Source organism: Callospermophilus lateralis, chromosome 1, assembly GCF_048772815.1.
Source record: "Callospermophilus lateralis isolate mCalLat2 chromosome 1, mCalLat2.hap1, whole genome shotgun sequence".
In the NCBI taxonomy this organism is placed as follows: Eukaryota; Metazoa; Chordata; class Mammalia; order Rodentia; family Sciuridae; genus Callospermophilus; species Callospermophilus lateralis.
In genome coordinates, this window is record NC_135305.1 from 109,331,682 (window position 1) to 109,350,920 (window position 19,239).

Consider the following 19,239-nt stretch of genomic DNA (forward strand, 5'->3'; position numbering starts at 1 on the left):
AGCCAGAATATGTAAACAGTTCTTTCCTCCCCTTTCCCAAGCCTTCTCTGAAGACTGATGTTCTAAGAAAACCTCACACCATGTTGAAGTTGTGCTGCTCCTTTAAATCCCTGAGCCTGAAGAGTGGGGCGGGGCAGGGCTGGGGTGGAGCTCAGTTGGATTTATTAGATTCACACAATGACAGGACTTACTTTGTGGCACAGGGCCAAGGTGCGAGATTTTTGTTCTGTTTTGTTTCTGGTAGCCCAAGCAGCTTTTGGCCCAGCAGGCAAGTTTCACTCCAAGGCCCCAGCAGGACTATGAAGGCCAAGGTCACGATGGTGGTCTTGGGAACTGAGGACTTGGTCGGTTCAACAGCATGCTTTGATTTCTAGAGCCCCTGGTCTCTACCAAGGTGGTCACGTGTGTACCTGGACAGAAAGAGGATTCTGTTGGGGATGTGTTTGGGGTGGCTGGCACATGGTTAGTGCTTAAAGCTGTCAGCAAATGTTATTATTCAATCATTCATTTATTCAATCATTTATTATTCCATAAATGGTTACAATGTGTCCCAGATACCAAATCTTCTGTTAAGCATTTAAGGAGACAGAATGAAAGTTAGTCCTGGCGGTTACACCAGGCTGGAAATGCCTTCTGAAGTTCCCCTTTGAGTTTCATGAGCAACACAAAACATACACACACAAGAAAAAAAAAATTAAAGAGAGAGGTAAGAAAGCAGTTTACTAGTCGTCTGTATAGGGCTATTACTATTACTTGCTGCTCTAGGTCTGGGCAACATCTATGCAATAGCTTCCACAGAGGAAAAATGAATGAAATAAATACAGGGGAGACAGAAAAGAGACAGCAAGGGGTAGAGAGAGAAAGAAAGGGGTAGAGAAGAAAGAGGGAAAGAGAACCAGTGAGCTAATACAGCCTGGAATGCAGAGGTTAGGTCTGTCCAGGCAAGCAGCCAAGCATAATTAACCCTTTTGAAGAGTTCATCATATTTAATAAGCAGAGGTCTTATTCTTTTATAAGACACAGGGCTAGCAAAGCACAGACCATTGTCACCATCCCATAAATCAAAGGGGAGATTAAAGTGAGGAAGGAGCCAGCCTTTGAAGAGAGATCATAGCAAGAGTGACAGGAACAAAAAAAAAAAAAAAAAGATGAGGTCTGTGTTTGGAAATGTTTCCTCAGCTCCGAGTTCTTCCCATTCTCTTTCCACACCCACTCCTAAGTAATAATTCCTAACTTGGAAGTATATTCCAGAGAAGAAGCTTCTACCTTCTTCTTGAGAAGACATGAGTCCTGTTCATCCTTATTATCTAGCACAGGGGACATCTTAGGAAGGGAAGCATTTACATTGAACAGCATCTTAACATTTAGGAGCTTTCCAGGGAATACAAAGGAGAAGGAGTAATCCAGGTGTACCTGAGGTATGGAAAGCAGTTGATTTTTTCCAAAAAGAGAAAAGCACTAAAGACCTCAAAACTAGCACCCAGAGAATAATTCCTGGTGCATCTTTGTGAGGTACTACTTTCAGAGGATGGCTGGGTTTGTCCTAGAAAGAATTTTTTAATTTTACTATTCTGTCAGGTCAGTTAATAATTTCCCACTTAGGCTCTATGCAAAAATTCGAAGAATTTGCCAGAAAATGTAAGAAAACATCCTTGTCTACAGGTATTCCCTGCAGCTGCTCTAAAGTGGAGATGCCTCCCTAGCTACAAAACACCAGAGTAAAGCAGTTTGTTAAACCCATTCATTTCCATTTGGTGCACTTCAGCCAGCACTTCTGTGCTGAAGCACCAGCTCTGTGCTGAAGAGTTCATGATCATCAGCCAGAAAGGAAGGGGGGAATGCAGCCGACTCTCCTGGCTAAAGAGAAGGGAGGTGTTTTTATGAGTAAGTGGGGGAGGCCGTGGAACAAGCAGCATGAGATGTCTGCAGGCCTGACCACCTCCCAGCTTCTGCCTGCCAGTATGGCCCTGCACAGGGAAGGTGGGCTGCCGACCTCACAACAGACTGGAGCTCAGTGAGGCCCAAAGGAGCTTGGCTCTGCTGGGCAGTTGTCAAACAAGAAATAGAAGCCAGAAGTAGCCCCCATCTGCCAGCAAGCATAGAGGTGCATAAGACAAGGACACCAGAAGGCTCGTGGGTAAGGATAGTAGTTGAGGGATAATGTCTCTAGAATTCACTTTGTGTTGGGTGCTATGCTAGATGCATTGCAAGTATTACTATTTTTTTTTTTTTTAGCAGTGATTCTGACTGTAAAAGAATTGTGGAGGCAGCCAAGGAATTAGTAGGGAATAGTACCTTGCAGAAGAATATTCAATATCCATGTGGTTTCAATTTAAAATCAAATAAACCTGGATGAAAATTTTTTCACTGGCAGATTGTGTATGATAGTTCAGGAAAGCATGAGAAAAGCATGGCTTAAATCCATCCAGAAACTCTGCTTTGCCCCAGTCTGTTGAGGTTGGCATCTTCCTCCTTGCTGTGAAGATAAGCTGCATGCAGGGAAGGTAAAGCCTGGCAGATGGAATGGTTGGCAAGTTCCAGAGCAAGTGCCAAGACCCATTCTCCACCTGACAGCTGAGCTTGTGCTCAGTCACTGGCCTCTTCTGTTTGTAACTTGAGTGATCAGATGGAAAAAAGGTAATAATCTGCATCTAGTTAAAACTTTCTTTTCTTGACTTTTCACTTATTCAATAGATAGCTTCTAACATTTACCAGCCACAAGTATCTGTGTCTATCATTCAGAAGTAGGAAGAGAGACTCAAACCCAGTCCCTGGCATCAAGAAGTGTGGCATGACCTTGACATTAAGTTCAGATGCATGAGGACCATCTTCCCATTACACTGGTCGTCTCATAAATAATTCACTCTCTCACTACAGAATCCCTTGTGTTTCAGGGCATGAACTACCTGGAAGACCGGCGCTTGGTGCATCGTGATCTGGCAGCCAGGAATGTCCTAGTGAAGACACCACAGCATGTCAAGATCACAGATTTTGGACTGGCCAAACTGCTTGGGGCTGAGGAGAAAGAATACCATGCAGAGGGAGGAAAGGTAAGGAACTGACTTGTAGATCAGGGAGCATTTTCCTGACAACAGAGACTGGTATCTCAACTGATGTAGGGGATATTTGCAAACATCCTGGGTGAGGTCTCAGTACAACCACAGGCAACTGAGTCTAGCCTGGGTCTTCTGCTTTGGGAGTGGGGTTTGCCTGCAGAGGGAACAAAGATGTTTCTGACATGGTCAGAGGATATAGTCATCAACATCTCCAGGCGATCATTAACAAAGGTTAGTTTTCAACTGCTCCCTTCAGGACTTAAGCACCCTTCAAAAGAACAGCTGGGAAATGCCACAGCTAATTTGGTGGCACACTGCTGTTGAGAATGTCTCAGAAGTATAAAAAGCTGTCCTCCCTATGTTCTTGTGAGAGCTCCCATGGATCTCTGTGACTTATGCATAGAACTGGCATTGAGTATATGCTCCTTGCCCTCCATCTGGCTTAGGACGGGTTGTCAGAACATTGTCACAACATTGAGAGATACATGTTCTCACACAGGTCCCCCTCCTAGTGGGGACACATATAGCCACACCTCAGCTATATTAGCTGTACCTTTCTTGAGTTTCACCCTGACCTGCATAACTCTAAGCAGTCATCAACCTTGTGACATTGGTCCCTGGAAATGCACCCAAATGCTGAGTAGCTATGATCACTATCCACTACCAGGGTCTCCAGCTTACCAGAATTGCCAGTGGCCCAAAAGGTCCTTCGCTGTAGTATTCCTGAAGCCAGATCTGGGGGTTACCAGAGCAACCCTGTTCATTGGTGGATTTAAAATCTCTTCTTGCTGGGAGGCAGCCTTTGGCCTGAAGTCCCAGTCAGGAAAGGTAGCCTGGCTTCTCCACTTAGTCATTTGTAGTTACTTCTAGTGTGATTTAATTTTGTTTAACAGAGAGAAGCTAATAGTAGTCTTAATGCTTTATCTCTCATCATCTGAAGGTGCCTATCAAGTGGATGGCTTTGGAATCAATTTTACACCGGATTTATACCCACCAAAGTGATGTCTGGAGCTATGGTGAGTCAAAATCCTGATGCTAATGAATTTGTGCTAAGGCTAAGCCAGGTTTTGTTGTTTGTTAGTTTACAGTATAAGCTCTGACATGCAAGTGTTTTCTTTTAAGATAATGACTAATAATAACATGATAGTTGCTCTCTATTATACTGAGAAAATCCAACAAAGGAAATTTAGTCTACTGGGATAAATGTAACTACAGAAATCAATAAATTCATGTGGCAGAGAGGGTCATAGGAGGGGCAAAGAACTGGAACTCAGAACATGCCTGTACCTATGAAGTCAAACCAAAAGTGACCTCATGCTATGAATTCAGGGGGGGTTTCCCACATTTTGGGGGAGGGGCACAGAAGATTGAACTCAGAAGCATTCAACCACTAAGCCACATCCCCAGCCCTATTTTGTATTTTATTTAGAGACAGAGTGTCACTGATTTGCTTAGTCCTTCACTGTTGTTGAGGCTGTCTTTGAACTTGGGATCCTCCTGCCTCAGTCTCCCAAGCTGCTTGATTACAGGCACGCGCTACTGCATCCAGCTTTTCCCACATTTTTATTAGTGCATTTAGTTGGACATGATGGGAGTTTTTACATATTCATATGATATACAAATATGTTGTAATTTGGCCAATATCAATTCCCAGCACTTGCTCTTGCCTTCCTTACCTTTTACTTCTTGGTCCCTCTCCTCTACTGGTCTCCCTTTGATTTTTAGGAGATCCACTCCCACCTTTCTTTTCCTGTTTACTCTCTAGCTTTCATATATGAAAAAAAAAGCATACAATCCTGGACTTCCTGCATTTGGCTTATTTCACTTAACATGGTGGTTTTAGTTCCATCCATTTTCCTGCAAATGCCATAATTACATTTTCCTTTATGTATGAATAAAATTCCAGTGTTTATATATACCATATTGTCTTTATTCATTCATCCATTGATGGACACCTAGGTGGGTTCCATAGTTTGTCTTCTGTGAATTGTGCTGCCATAAACATGAATATGCATGTATCACTGTAGTAAGATGCTTTAATTCTTCAGAGTAAATACCAAAATGTGATATAGCTGGGTCATATGGTTGTTCCATGCCTGGTCTTTTAAGGAATCTCCATACAAATTTCCATAGTGGTTGTATTGATTTACAGTCCCACCAACATGGTAAAAGTATTCCTTTGTCTGCATATCCTCTCCAGCACTTATTATTTTTTATATTCTTGATGACTGCCATTCTGATTGATATGAGATGAAATCTCCCTGTAGTTTTGATTTGCATTTCCTCAGTGGCTAATGATGTTGAACATTTTTTTCACGTACTGTTAGCCATTTGTATTTCTTCTTTTGATAGTTTGTTTACTCCATTTGCCCATTTATTAATTGGGTCATTTGGGTTTTTGGTGTAAAATTTTTGAGCTCTTTATGTATTGTAGATATTAATCCTCTATCAGAAGAGTAGCTAGCAAAGATTTTTCTCCCATTCTGTAGGTTCTCTCTTCGCATTCCTAATTTTTTCCTTTGTTGTGCAGAAGCTTTTTAATTTGATGCCATTTTACTTATTAACTATTGGCATTTTACTGAGCTTTAGGGGTGCTGTTGATAAAGTCATTGCCTGTGCCTAAAAGCTGAGTGTTGAACCTCATTTTCTTCTATGAGTTGCATAGTTTCTGGTATAATTCTGAGGGCTTTGATCCATTTTGAGTTTGATTTTTGTGCAAAGTAAGAGATAGGGTTTAGTTTCATTATTCTAAATATGGATAACCAGTTATCCCTTTTTAAGCATTTGTTTAAAAGGCTGTCTTTTCTCTATGTATATTTTTGGTACCTTTGTCAATGTGCAGATGACTGTAGATACATGGATTTTTCTCTGTCTTCTGTTCTGCACTATTGATCAATGTGTCTGCTTTTACCATGCAGTTTTTTGTAACTATAACTCTGTACTATAATTTGATATAATTATTTTTTAATATTTCATTTTATTTCTATGTGTTGCTGAGCATCGAACCCAGTGCCTCTTGCATACTGGGCAAGTGTTCCACCACTGAGCACAACCCCAGCCCAAATTTAATATAATTTGAAGTCAGGCATTCTGATACCTCTGGCATTGTTCTCTTTTTAAAAATATATATGTGTATTTTAAATTGTGGATGAATCTTTACTTATTTATTTTTATGTGGTGCTGAGAATCTAACCCAGTGCCTTACACATGATCTCATGCGCTCTACCACTGAGCCACAACCCCATCCCCATCTGGCATTGCTCTTTGGGCTCAGAATTGCTTTGTCTATTCTGTCTTTTATTCTTCCAAATGAATTTTAGGACAGTTTTTTCTATTTCTGTGAAGAATACCATTGGTATTTTGATGGGGATTGTGTTGATCTGTATATTGCTTTTGGTAGTACTCATGCCATAAATTTGAAGTGAACTAAAGAAAGGCAACAAAAAACGTTTCACAGGGAAGGGTTTCTCAGTAGAGAAATAAGCTTTTCTGATGAACTGACTCTGTGGCTGTTATTTCATGTAGTGAACGGTGGTCTTTTCATATCTGAGAGAATGGCTCCACAAACATGTACATGAGGATGTCTGTGGGCAGAAAAAAAAGAGGGGGGGGGATAGTTACTGCTTCTCCCTCTGATGAGAACCATCTCCCAGGACCTGATTCTGTTTCCTTCTCTGAATCCCAGTGTAGCCATGCCAGGCCCTGCTCCATCCACACGGGTACTACCTCTTCCCAAACCTGCCTTTTATGTTCTTACTTTGTCCTGAGGCTATGAGGGCCTTACCTGTTAAGAAATGGTCACTGACCCATGTCATTGGCAGCTGTATCAAGCACCGGTCATCTGTTATCACACTTGGTCCTCAAGTTTCACCCTGCAATCCACAGAAAGGCCAGAAAACACCTTATTATCTACCTTTATTTATAAAGTGTCAGCTACACCCAGCTATTTACAGCAACAGGGTGGAAGGAAAGAATCTCCCACCTCTATTGAAATATAAATTTGGGGAGAGTGATAGTGAGATAAATTTCCAAAGAAAACTTAGTCATTATCACAAAAGCAAAATAATTCAGATTAGTAATTTTTCTTTTAGCAATTTTTCTTTTCCTATAGTGTCATTAACTTGATGATTTCCAAATATGTAACTTTTTTCTCTTTATAATTTCATGAGTATCTTTTCTGTTAGAATGGAAGTTTTTCAAAGGCAGAGATGTTTGTCCATGAATGGATAAGTGAATTTTGATGTATACTCATGAGCTGAGTTTCCTCAATTAGTGAAATAGAAAAGGAAATAAGGCTCTCCTCATACCTTGTTGCTTTAAGCACTTTTCAAGATATGTCTTCTCCCCAAGAGGCAACCCCTGGGTCCTGGCCCTGATCACTCCACCATCCCCATATGAATCTGGCCCCTGCTTCCCCCAGGGAAAGCACAGAAGTAGCTCTTGTTTGTCTTCTCTGCACATTTTACACCCTCGCCTCTACTCTTTTTAACTGTATCAGGCTTCTCCTTCTCTGTTTATCATCCTTCTTTGCTTTTCAAAATAAAATCTGAACTCCTAACCATAGCCCACCAGATCATAAATGATCTAGAGCTCAGTTTTGCCTGTCCCACGCAGCCATAGTATATGCTTGTCCTCTAGTATGTGCCAACTCAGTCCCATTTGGACCACACTTGTCACATAAATGTGAACTCTCTTGAATTCAGCGACTTAGTGTCTTCCAGTGATCACAAGTAGTATCAGAAAGTCAAAGCAATCATGCATCTTTAATTGTGTGATTATAACCTGCTGTCGCTGGCAGTACACAGGAGATATTAGACCATGAACCTGAGTTTTCAATTTAAAAACCATATTCAGGGGCTGGGGATGTGGCTCAAGTGGTAGCGTGCTCGCCTGGCCTGTGTGAGGCACTGGGTTCCATCCTCAGCACCACATAAAAATAAAATAAAGATATTGTGTCCAGCTAAAAATAAAAAATAAAAATATTACAAAAATATTCAGTTACTCTACTCTTCAATCTCTAGTTAAGGCGGAATATTCATTTTGATTAATTTAGGGCATAGTGTGTTTTTTTTATTTTTTATTTTTTTTGCATAGTGTGTTTTATTAAGGAGTTCAAGAGAGGGAATTCACACAGCCTCCTGTTCTTCATGATCTACCACCTATTACCCCACTCCCCAATCTTATCAATTGTTCTCAAACCTAAAAACTGGCCTTCCCACAAGAATTCATTGTGCATGTTTAAAATCACAGTTAAATGGGAATTGGTGGGACAGTTTGAGAATCTTTTATCTGAAATTCTTGGGACAAGAAGTGTTTCAGATTTGGGGGCTTTTTAAATTGGGGGTTTTTAAAAAATATTTTTTGGTTGTTAATAGAACTTTATTTTATTTATTTATCATTGGTGCTCAGAATCAAACCCAGTACCTCACACATGCCAGGCAAGTGCTCTATCGCTGAGCCACAGCAACAGGCAAAAATTTGGGAATGTTTACATAGACTTCACAAGTGGAGCATCCTTAATCTGAAAATCCAAAATCATTGAAATACTCTAAAATCCAAAATTTCTGAGTATTATGTCAGTGCTCAAAACAATTCAGATTTCAAAGAAGTTGGCTTTTGAATTTTTGAAGTGGGGATGTTTAACCTCAATGTCTGCAGAGAACAAGTCTGGAAAAAATGGGTCATTCGACTAACTGGAGGTTAGGGCACACTGCCAGGGTCCTGTGGCTGTTCAGAACCCTGAGCTCATCTGAGAACACTGACTCCAAAATTGACACTGCTTCAGTTTATTTTAATCATGATTGTTGATTGGCTTTGAAACAGAAATTGTGATGTTTTTGTGTTTATCAAAAGGAGTATAAGGCTGGGCTTGTAGCTCAGTGATAGAGCGCTTGCCTAGCATGTGAGGGCACTGGGTTCCATCCTTAGCACCACATAAAAATAAATAAATAAAATAAAGATATTATGTCCATCTACAACTAATAATATTTCTTTAAAAAAGGAGTATAGGCTTTTCTGGGTTTTTTATTATTATTATTTAGAAACATGCAGTTTACAACCTTTTTCAGAATCTCCATCTTTAGAGTTCCACAGGTACAAGGTTCGGGGGTAGATGTGTGAGTGTGTGACTCCTACTCCCCAGCAGGATCACTCTTGTGCAGCCAGAATCATCTTTGTCATTTTCAGTGTGTTTATTGAGGCTTATTTACCATTCATAGCTCAGTTACTATTTGCAAGCATTGTGCTAAACATTTCAGTTATATGTCTTACTTGATCCTCCTAACCATCTTATGAGACTAATGCCATTATTATCCCACTTGATATACAGGTAAACTGAAGCTTCCAGGCAGTTAAGCAAATTGCCCAAAGCTATTGAAACATAAGTTTTTCAACCCTGAGAAATAGTAAGCAATAATGACAACTGAAGACAACTAGATGTTATGATTATTGTTGACTCACAATGCGACTGCTTTTTTTTCTTGTTTCCTCTGCTCAGGAGTCACTGTTTGGGAGTTGATGACTTTTGGGTCCAAGCCTTATGATGGAATCCCTGCAAGTGAGATCTCATCCATCCTAGAAAAAGGAGAGCGCCTTCCGCAGCCTCCCATCTGCACCATTGATGTCTACATGATCATGGTCAAGTGTGAGTGACCGGGGTGACCATCCATACTCCGTAGCTGAACCTGGGCACTCAGAGCACCTGCTGCTCTTGGCCAAATAGCTCAGGCCTTTTATTTCCTGAAGAAATGTTATCACATTCTTTGAGGCAGGCATCCAAGTCCAGAAACATCTGTAAAGCATTCTTCAAAAAACACTTCTTTGGGGCTGAGGTTGTGGCTCAGTGGTAGAGCACTCGCCTAGCATGTGTGAGGCATTGGGTTCAATTCTCAGCACCACATATAAATTAATAAATAAATAAAGGTCCAACAACAACTAAAAACAAACAAACAAAAAAACACACTTCTTTGACTCAGTGAGCAGTGTGACCTAACATATGCACATATTTGCAAGCAAATAAATAAAATGGAAGATTTTCATAAGCCATTACAGCAAAATACTCCCTTCCCTAAGTTGCTCAATGAAATGCAGAGCTGTCCAACATTTTGAAGCCTGTTACCAGAGAGACTGCATGTTTTTAAATGCCTAACAATGAGTAATCACATAAGGCTGATAGAATCAACATTTCTGCATTAGATTAAATCTTTGAAACAGCAGATTTATGTGAGGTTTTCTGTCTATAGCATTTAAACATCTTAATAGAAATAAGAGTGTGTGATTTGATTCGTGCTATTATTCTATCGGAATCACAAGTGAACTGGGCTCTGAAGGTAACACCACATGTGTGATAAGCGTTTGCATAAGAGGAGGCCCAGGGAATATGAGGAAGACAAGATAATGTAAATATTAATGCCTTTCTGAACTTTAGACCACAGAGTTAACCTATTTTCACTGCCTCAGTTTGGGCTGAGGAAGCTGGAACCCAGAGAGGTCACATAATTTGTCTAAGGTCACATAGCAAACTGACCTAAAAATAGCTTGACATCCTGCTAATGGAAAATAAATATGAACCCTCAAGAGGCATGAGGATTTCCAAGTCGACAGCCTTGCCTCCAGCTTTCTGAATCTAGATTTAGATAGTTGCATAATCCAGTGCACCAGTGTGATTGCCAAAAGCATGCTCCTATGGAGGGCACTGGCATGGGCAGAGCCCTGGGTGTGATCCTCAGCACTGGAAAAAATATAAATTATCAATAGAAAGGCACTGTGACAGCCAGTCCTGTCCCTTGCATGAATGGTGACTGAGTGTGGAATGTAATGAAACCTTCAGGGTGGAGAAGTCTCAACTCTAAGTTCCTCAAAGCCTTGATATATCTCTGAATTGAAAAACTACTGAGAGTGACTGTTGAGTGAGTACTTAGTCTAGACACTCAGGCACCCTACTGTCAGAGTAGGTCATAGATAGCAATTGCACACCGCAATGCTTTTCCATCACTGAAGGTGATAATACAAGAATGCTGAACCTAGGAACCTTTTAATTTTAATAAAAATTAAAAGATGATATTGTTATTCCAATTCAAAATATGGTATTATCATGCTCTTTAAATGGTAGTTAGTGCTAGCATGCCAAGACTGAAAAGTCTATCACAAAGATTAGGTTTCTTCATAATTTATTTGTCTAACAGGACAAATGACAGTAAATGCTTTCTTTAAGCAGAGCCATCTTTAGCATTTCTTCCAGAATTCTAATTGCCATCTTTCTTCATTGTTCCTTAGGCTGGATGATAGATGCAGACAGTCGCCCAAAGTTCCGGGAGTTGATCGTGGAATTCTCCAAAATGGCTCGAGATCCCCAGCGCTATCTTGTCATACAGGTACTAAGACCACAGTTTGCACTTCCCTTGATAAAAGTTCCTCGGATGAGCATCACATGTCACTGTGCCAGTATGGCCTGTTTCTGGGTTGTGTTATTAAATCTTCCTGAACAGTAGAAGAGCAAGCCTTGGTCATGGCACAGACTGAAGTAAGCAAGGTTCTATAGTAGTTTCCATCCAGCTCCATGTCACCATCCCATCTGAACTTTCCCACTCAGACACAGTCTTTCTCTCAGTTCCTTATGTAATCTCACATTTCCATTCACCAAAGCCCTGTCTTGGTTCAGATCCCTGTGTTGACGCTTGCCCTATGTCATCTCCAACACCTCCTTACCTAACATGGGAATAGCAAAACCAAGCTCACAGGATTGTTTTAAAGATTCATCAAAATAACATGCAAAATACATTGCACTACACTTAACAGCATAGCATACTTTCAATAAATGCTGCCACTGCTTCCCTTCTCTTCTAAGTTGATTTCATTGCCTATGCATTTTATGATGTGCAAGGAGTAATGTTTTATTCTAAGGTGCACATACATAGTTGGAGAGGTAACAGTTACACTTCAGAAAACTGCAAGATTTATATTAATACCCAATTGGCCAATATACAGGCACCTGCTAACAATGGACCCCTATTCCTGTAGCCAGGAAGTAGACTAGCATCTCTATGGCCCTTTTTAAAAAATTTTTATTTGTTCTTTTTAGGTACACATGATATTAGAATGTATTTAGACATATTATACATACCTAGAATATAACTTCTGATTCTGTGGTTGTACATGGTGTGGAGTTTCACTGGTTGTGTATTCGTATATGAACATAGGAAAGTTACGTCTGATTCGTTCTACTGTCTTTCTGTTCCCATCCTCCTCCCTTCTCTTCATTCTCCTTCACCTAATCCAATGAACTTTTGTTCTCCCCCCCACAACACCTATTGTATGCGAGCATCTGCATATCAGAAAGAATATTTGACCTTTGATTTTTTGGCTTATTTCACTTAGCATAATATTCTCCAGTTCCATCCATTTATGGGAAAATGCTATAATTTCATTTTTCTATGGCCATTTTTAATGGTCTCAAAATTTCTACACCAGGGGGATGAAAGAATGCATTTGCCAAGCCCTACAGACTCCAATTTTTATCGTGCCCTGATGGATGAAGATGACATGGAAGATGTGGTGGATGCTGATGAGTACCTCATTCCACAGCAGGGCTTCTTCAACAGCCCATCTACATCTCGGACTCCCCTCTTAAGTTCTCTGGTATGAAATATCTCTCTCTCTCTCTCTCTCTCTCTCTCTCTCTCTCTCGGTTTGAACAAATTGAGTTTGAGAGAAAATGACAACCATCTAGTAGTACTCACATCAAGAAAAAGGAGAAAATTTTGACCAAATGGTAAAGCCCAAATCAATCAAGTAAGTTTAAGTATCATCAAGTCATTGTTATTGCATTGCAACATTGATTATAATCATTGATCATGATCATTTTGGGTTTGCTGTGGAACAGAATGAAATCAAACCAACCCTACTTTTTCTAAGGCTAATGATTCAAGACAAAATTAAGCACCTTCAAACATATCCACTCCCCTGAATTCAGTGAGAATGTACAAGTGTACCAGGAGAAATATCTCTGTTTCTTTTTCAGAGTGCAACCAGCAACAATTCCACTGTGGCTTGCATTAACAGAAATGGGGTATGTACAAACACTTGATGACATGAATTAAAATACAGCTCTGAACCACTGTTCTATTACACCTGGAAAATGCTCATCTTAACCCAGATTTCTTTCTGCCTGTTTTCCACCCAGTATAGTTTCCTAGACCCTTACCATAGAGACAGCAACTAGCTGTTACATATCACAGTGCAATTCAAAAATGTAGTTTGTGGACAAGCAGCATCAGAACCACCTGGAACATTGTCAGAAATGTGAATTCTTGGGATACCACCTAGACCTACTCAAACAGGACCTCTCAATTTGGAGTCTAATAATGTGTGATTCACCTAGCCTTCTGAGTAATGCTGGTGTGTGATCAAATATGAAGCCTGAATGTAGACATGCACAATATATAGTAAAGATGCCATTAACCACATGTGGCTACTTAAATTTTAAATAATTAAAATAAAATATAAAATCCAGTTCTTCACACATTTAAAATGTTCAGTAGCCACTTGTGGCTAGCAGCTACTATTCTCAAAGAACACATATGACAGGTCCTCTCCATCATGATGGAAAGTTGTGTTGGACAGAACTCTTGATCAGGATTTCACTGCTTGTCCTGAGATCTGTGGCCCAATAGCACAGGCATGACCTGAGGGCATCTCAGAAATCCATGCTCTCAGGCCCTGCCCCAGACCCACCGAATTGGAATCAGTAATTTAATAGGATCTCGGGTAATATATCCACAGTGAAATTTGAGTAATAGTGATTATGGTAACCTTGCCTAACTTGCTATCCAGCAGAGTTGTCCCACAAAGGAGGACAGCTTCTTGCAGCGGTACAGCTCAGACCCAACTGGCGCCTTGACAGAGGACAGCATAGATGATACATTCCTCCCAGCACCTGGTAAGTGGCTTGCTCAGGAAACAGTCATGCATACCAGCCTCCTCAGCCCCAATCAGCAGTGCCTGGTCCTTATTCCCTGGAACCTTTCTAGCTGATCCAGAGGCAGAGACTATGGCAAATTTGTAGATAGAATGAAGGGAGTAAGAAGCAGGTAAATACAAATCGACCAAACATGTATAAGTTCTTTGTGTTGCATTTAAATTATCTCTGTTTTTGTTTTTGTTTTTTGCTGCAGGTTTGCTTTAGAAATGAATCTACAGATTTTGTAGAGTTTGAAGCAAATAGCAATATTATTCACGTGTGTGTGTGTGTGTGATACATATATTTTCTTTTCTCCTGGCTCCTTTCCTAATTATGAAACATGTGTCTTCCTAATCTAAGCTTTAGCTGCAGACATTCACACTGTGTGCACAATTCACACACACATACACAAATGAAGGCAAGCTATCCTCTGAAAATTTTAAATTTACAAAAGATACATGTGTGCATTGCTTCAAGTACAGAAATGAACACAGTTTATTTTACAGTAGCTTCCTTACCTTCTGTGATCGGTTGCCTCATTGAAGAGATTCACAGGGTTCACAGTGAGCCATGGAATCCTGCTTTGTTATCTTGGAATGATGCTTTTCTCATTATTTCATTTCTCATTATTTCACTTTTTTTTCCTATTTCAGAATATATAAACCAGTCTATTCCTAAGAGGCCTGCAGGATCTGTGCAGAACCCCGTCTATCACAATCAACCCTTGCATCCAGCAGCTGGCAGAGACCCACACTACCAAAATCCCCACAGTAACGCGGTGGGCAACCCTGAATATCTCAACACCACCCAGCCTATTTGTGTCAACAGTGCATTTGACAGCTCTGCCCACTGGGCCCAGAAAGGCAACCACCAAATTAGCCTGGACAACCCTGACTACCAACAGGACTTCTTGCCCAAGGAATCCAAGCCAAATGGCATCTTTAAGGGTCCCACAGCTGAAAATGCAGAATACCTACGAGTAGCACCACCAAGCAGTGAATTTATTGGAGCATGACCAAGGTAGCATCAGCCATAAAGATTCTAGACTCTTCAGAAACCCAGGACCAAGCCACGGCAGCTACTTCACTCCTGATAGCCATGCCTTTGTTAACTCTCAGACTCGTTTTACCACTGAGCTCTTATCAGCTCCTTTCAACCAGGAAGTGCCCCATCCTTGGATGCACTTTAGGAAGTTGTAGGCTCATTCCTTGATCATCAAACTGTGAAGCTTCCACAAAAAGGCATCCAGGAAGAAAGCTGTCCATTTGAGCTGAAGTTTAACTTTCAGTGAGGTATATTAGAAATATAAATAAAAAAAAAATATACATAAGGACTTTTACTGCTTGGGGGTCTTTGGGATTTTTAATTGTCACTATAATTATGATTTAATGGGCTCTTCCACGGACAAAGAAACTTGCTTGTAGCTCTTGCTACACTGAGTTGATCCAGGCCCAACTGTGACCAAGAAGCATGGGCTACAAGTCTTCCAACTAGCACTTGATTCCACTGGCTCTGCTTCAAGACTCTTCCATTGCAAGACAACTAAATATACAAGAAATCCTGCATGTCCTAAGCAGGCCAGATTGATTACTGAATCAAATCAAAGCAGGTACAATAGGATAAGCCACTTTGTTCTTTCCTGGGTGAAGAAGAATTGAAGGGGTTGAATTCTCCTTCAGACTTACTTTTGTATAAATGTTTTCATGGTACTACTCCCCATTAGGTTACCAGTATTTTCTAATTATGAGTATTAGACTTGTTTATTTTCCATTCAGTTGTTTTGAAACTTAATATGCTTTCCCTGTCTTGATGTCATGACATCAGCAAAAGAAGATGGTACATCAGAGAATAACTAAGAGTTTGTATTTGGTCCATCAATGTTTAGACCAATAGCCTTTATTTAAGATGTAACAACACCCTCAAGAGTACACAAAGGACCATGGTCCCCAAATGTGAGTCTCAGATGAAATGCATTAGGTCCTTGGGGGGATTGTCATGAGACTACAAAAATGATACTGCTCTTAAAACTCATTTCACCTTCACGACTCTTCACACACACACACACACACAAAAAAAAAAAAAAAAAAAAAAACTTGTGGAAGATAATCTTTTTTATTTCATTTCATTTTAAAAGTTTTTTCATTTGTTTGGCTTTTTACTGGAAGGGTATGTGTCCCTGCCTGCTAAGCTACCCCCCAAACCCCTCCTGGCCCTTCATGAAAGAATATCTAGGCCCTGAGTCTACTATGCAAGAACAAACACCCAGAACAGGCACATTGTACAGGTGCAGAGAAAGAGAACATTATAAGTAGAGTGTAATTCGAGTGGCAAATGTGAAATTAGAGTTTGAAATTGATAAGGGTGCTTTCATATCTTTAGATGTTTTAAAGGGGGAGAAATTCATCCTAAAATAATGCCCCTATAATTGGACTATCCAACTAGTTAGGATACCAACATTTTCCCCCTAATTTTCTTATCTTTGCAACCTAATTGGTTAAGGGCAATCCTTTAATGTTTTAAACCCTCATTGTCAACATTTTCTCCTTCCAGCTCATCGAGGAAGAAATCCCTATTTTAAGAAGTCCACAATATAGTAAGGGAAGTGAGCTTATAAATACTACCCTTATAGCAATATGATAAATATTGTATATCAGCTAAATACCAAGAGCACAGAGCAGGCATGAATGAATTCCTCCTGGGGAGACCTAGAAGGTACATCAAGGAGGTGATATTGCAGCTGGGCCTCTAACATGACCAAAGTCCAAGCTACAAGGAAAATGAAAAGTATACTCCCAGCAGAGGGAATCCCAACCAAGAAAACATTTTGCTGGAGAAATTTACGGATGAAGTAGGTTTAAAGGCAATTTCAGTCATCTTGACATGCTGCTCCTTTAAGTGGAAACTAGGTTTGCAGCATTCCCCCAGGTTCCCTAAATGTCCCTTCTCTTCTGGGCTACCATCTCTCAAAATGATTAGTGAGAAGATTAAGGAACATTCTAAGAATCTGAGATGTGCCATTATCATAAAACTACTTTCATTATCTATTCACCTCAGTACTCAGAATGGAAAGAAAAACCTTAGTCAATGTGTATGCAGACATGGGAAACAGAATGACTCACTTTCTGCTGTCACTTATTTGTCAAGAAGCAGATGATTTGTGAGCCAGTTGAATTGTAGCAATGAAATTCTACTATTTTTGTACTTTGGAATACTTTCCTATAACAAAATAAACTACAAAAACTATTCAAATTTGCTTTTCTTCTCTTTGTACTTCGATTTTTCCTGCATAAAATTTTATTTCTATTTATTCTAAGATTGTGTTTCCCAAAATGTTCTGTGTCTATTCAGGGAGATATTCAGGCTATGAGAATTGCAGAGTCAGAGCCCTCTTAAGGACCCCAGTGCCATTACTAGAGAGGAGCTACCCGGGTTCTCATTATTTCCATATCACAGCCCTGACAGGTCTAATCTCAAAATTCCCTTCCATTCTTCCTCATTGATAATCAGTCCCTAATATATTCCTGAGCATCTGTCTGCTAATTCTTCCTCATACAGTTCCTGGAAGGCCTCTGCCTGTGGTCTTAGCCTCAGATCTGGCCTTTAGAAACAGAGTTCAGAGGAAAGTAAGAGTCAGGAACTAACATTTACAACACGTCATAAATCTTGCATACATCTTTTCACAATGTGTAAGAAGTCTCTATCATTGCACACTATGAAAAATACTTACCACCTCGTGATTTTAAAAAGGATGAATCTTTCAAACTCTAAATTTGTTGTGAGTCCGGTTGCCACTGTTTTCTATAGGTAGGAGCCTAATGGAGGCATTATATTACATTCCAGCAGAAGATGAGAAAGCATAGGTATTTGTTGCAAGTTATTAAGTTTGTTTTAGACCCTCCACCCAAGCTGCAGACATCGAAGAACCATGGATTATGTAAGTGCAAAAAGAGTTTGTCCCAGGCTGGGATGCCCTTTGGAATTCTTGGTTCCAACCAAAGGATTCTGATTTCTTTTTCTCAGGTGCAGCCAAAATCATGAACTCTTCAGGGTATTCCCCCAGGTTATCCCATTGTGCACCAAATTTTCATGCACCAAAGATTTCAGAATCACTTGTGTAAATGAAATGTCTGAGAGGGTAAGCCTTGGCACTCACCAGTGGGACTCCCACCCACACTGACTCACATCAAGTTCTCTGGTTGCATATGGGTAGGATGCAGTTGTTGCCTGATGCTAACAAGCCAGGTCTCACCCTCAGTGCAAACAAGAATCCTGAGAGTTTAAAAGATATGTCTAGAGTCTCTGGAGACCAATTCAATCAGAATCTCAAAGGTTTTACCCACTTGGTTCTAATATACAAATCTCCAAGGTCTCCTTTAGCTGCACAAGCCTACAGCAAGCCTATATCATGCTCTAAGTCATGGTAGAATAAAAAAGCCTGGGTAGTATAGAGACTCCCATGTCACAGAAAGAAAAATACATAGTTGTCCCTATGCCTAAGACTTGGCCACTACTGACCATTCCAAAAGCTTCCAATTCCTTACTACCAGCAGTTTATGCTGAAATTAGCTAATATCCAAATCTGAGCCTTGATAGCTTTATCAGGCTATCAGGTTATCAAAGTGTCCTTTATCAGGACACTTGGCATTTTCTAAAAAGTAAGTAGTAAAAATCAGCCTCCTTTCCCCTACCCCCACTGAGTGAACTGCTCCCTCTTAAGAGGCAGCTGTTGAAATTGCCCTTAATCTGTACTTTGTATTTCTTTCTTTTGATAAGCACACATTTTTATTATAACACAATGATCTGTTTATATTTCCTTGCCTGAAGCTATAAAACCTTAACTGAACAGAAATCTCTGCCTCTTTTCCCAGCCACACCTGCCATACTAGGGACAAACATCTTTGTACTATTAAAAAAAGACACATTCAGACAGGTTTTGAAATGTAAATCTATTTTTGTAACTTTTTTTTGCAGAATATTGTCCTCTTTATGTAGCACTGATCTTTGTAAAGTATATTTTTGGGAAACTCATTTTTCTATTAAAGGAAGTACTTTAGAAAGACTGCAATAGAATTAAAAATTGAAGTTGAAATCTTTGCTTATACGAGTTAAACTAAAGCAGGAGAAGTCTTTCTTATAAGAAGGTACAGCCTCATTGCAGAGTTAAGTTGGGTTGTCATGGTGAATAGAAGAAGCATCAATTCAATATTTATAAAATTAGAAAAGATA

General features: G+C 40.0%; 1 protein-coding gene across 2 annotated transcripts in view; it reads left to right on the forward strand.

Moving 5' to 3' along the window:
• Egfr (epidermal growth factor receptor) overlaps positions 1-17,262 on the forward strand; it is a 201,533-nt gene extending 184,271 nt beyond the window's left edge. The window contains exons 21-28 of one of the 2 annotated variants that reach the window (XM_076837032.2): positions 2,895-3,050; positions 3,997-4,072; positions 9,553-9,699; positions 11,331-11,428; positions 12,525-12,692; positions 13,075-13,122; positions 13,887-13,992; positions 14,667-17,262. In XM_076837032.2, coding sequence (XP_076693147.2) covers positions 2,895-3,050; positions 3,997-4,072; positions 9,553-9,699; positions 11,331-11,428; positions 12,525-12,692; positions 13,075-13,122; positions 13,887-13,992; positions 14,667-15,028 — 1,161 coding nt within the window. In that variant the 3' untranslated portion in view covers positions 15,029-17,262. The remainder of the gene's footprint in view (positions 1-2,894; positions 3,051-3,996; positions 4,073-9,552; positions 9,700-11,330; positions 11,429-12,524; positions 12,693-13,074; positions 13,123-13,886; positions 13,993-14,666) is intronic. The other variant, XM_076837042.2, reaches the window with a different exon arrangement.
• The last annotated feature ends 1,977 nt before the right edge of the window (positions 17,263-19,239 follow it).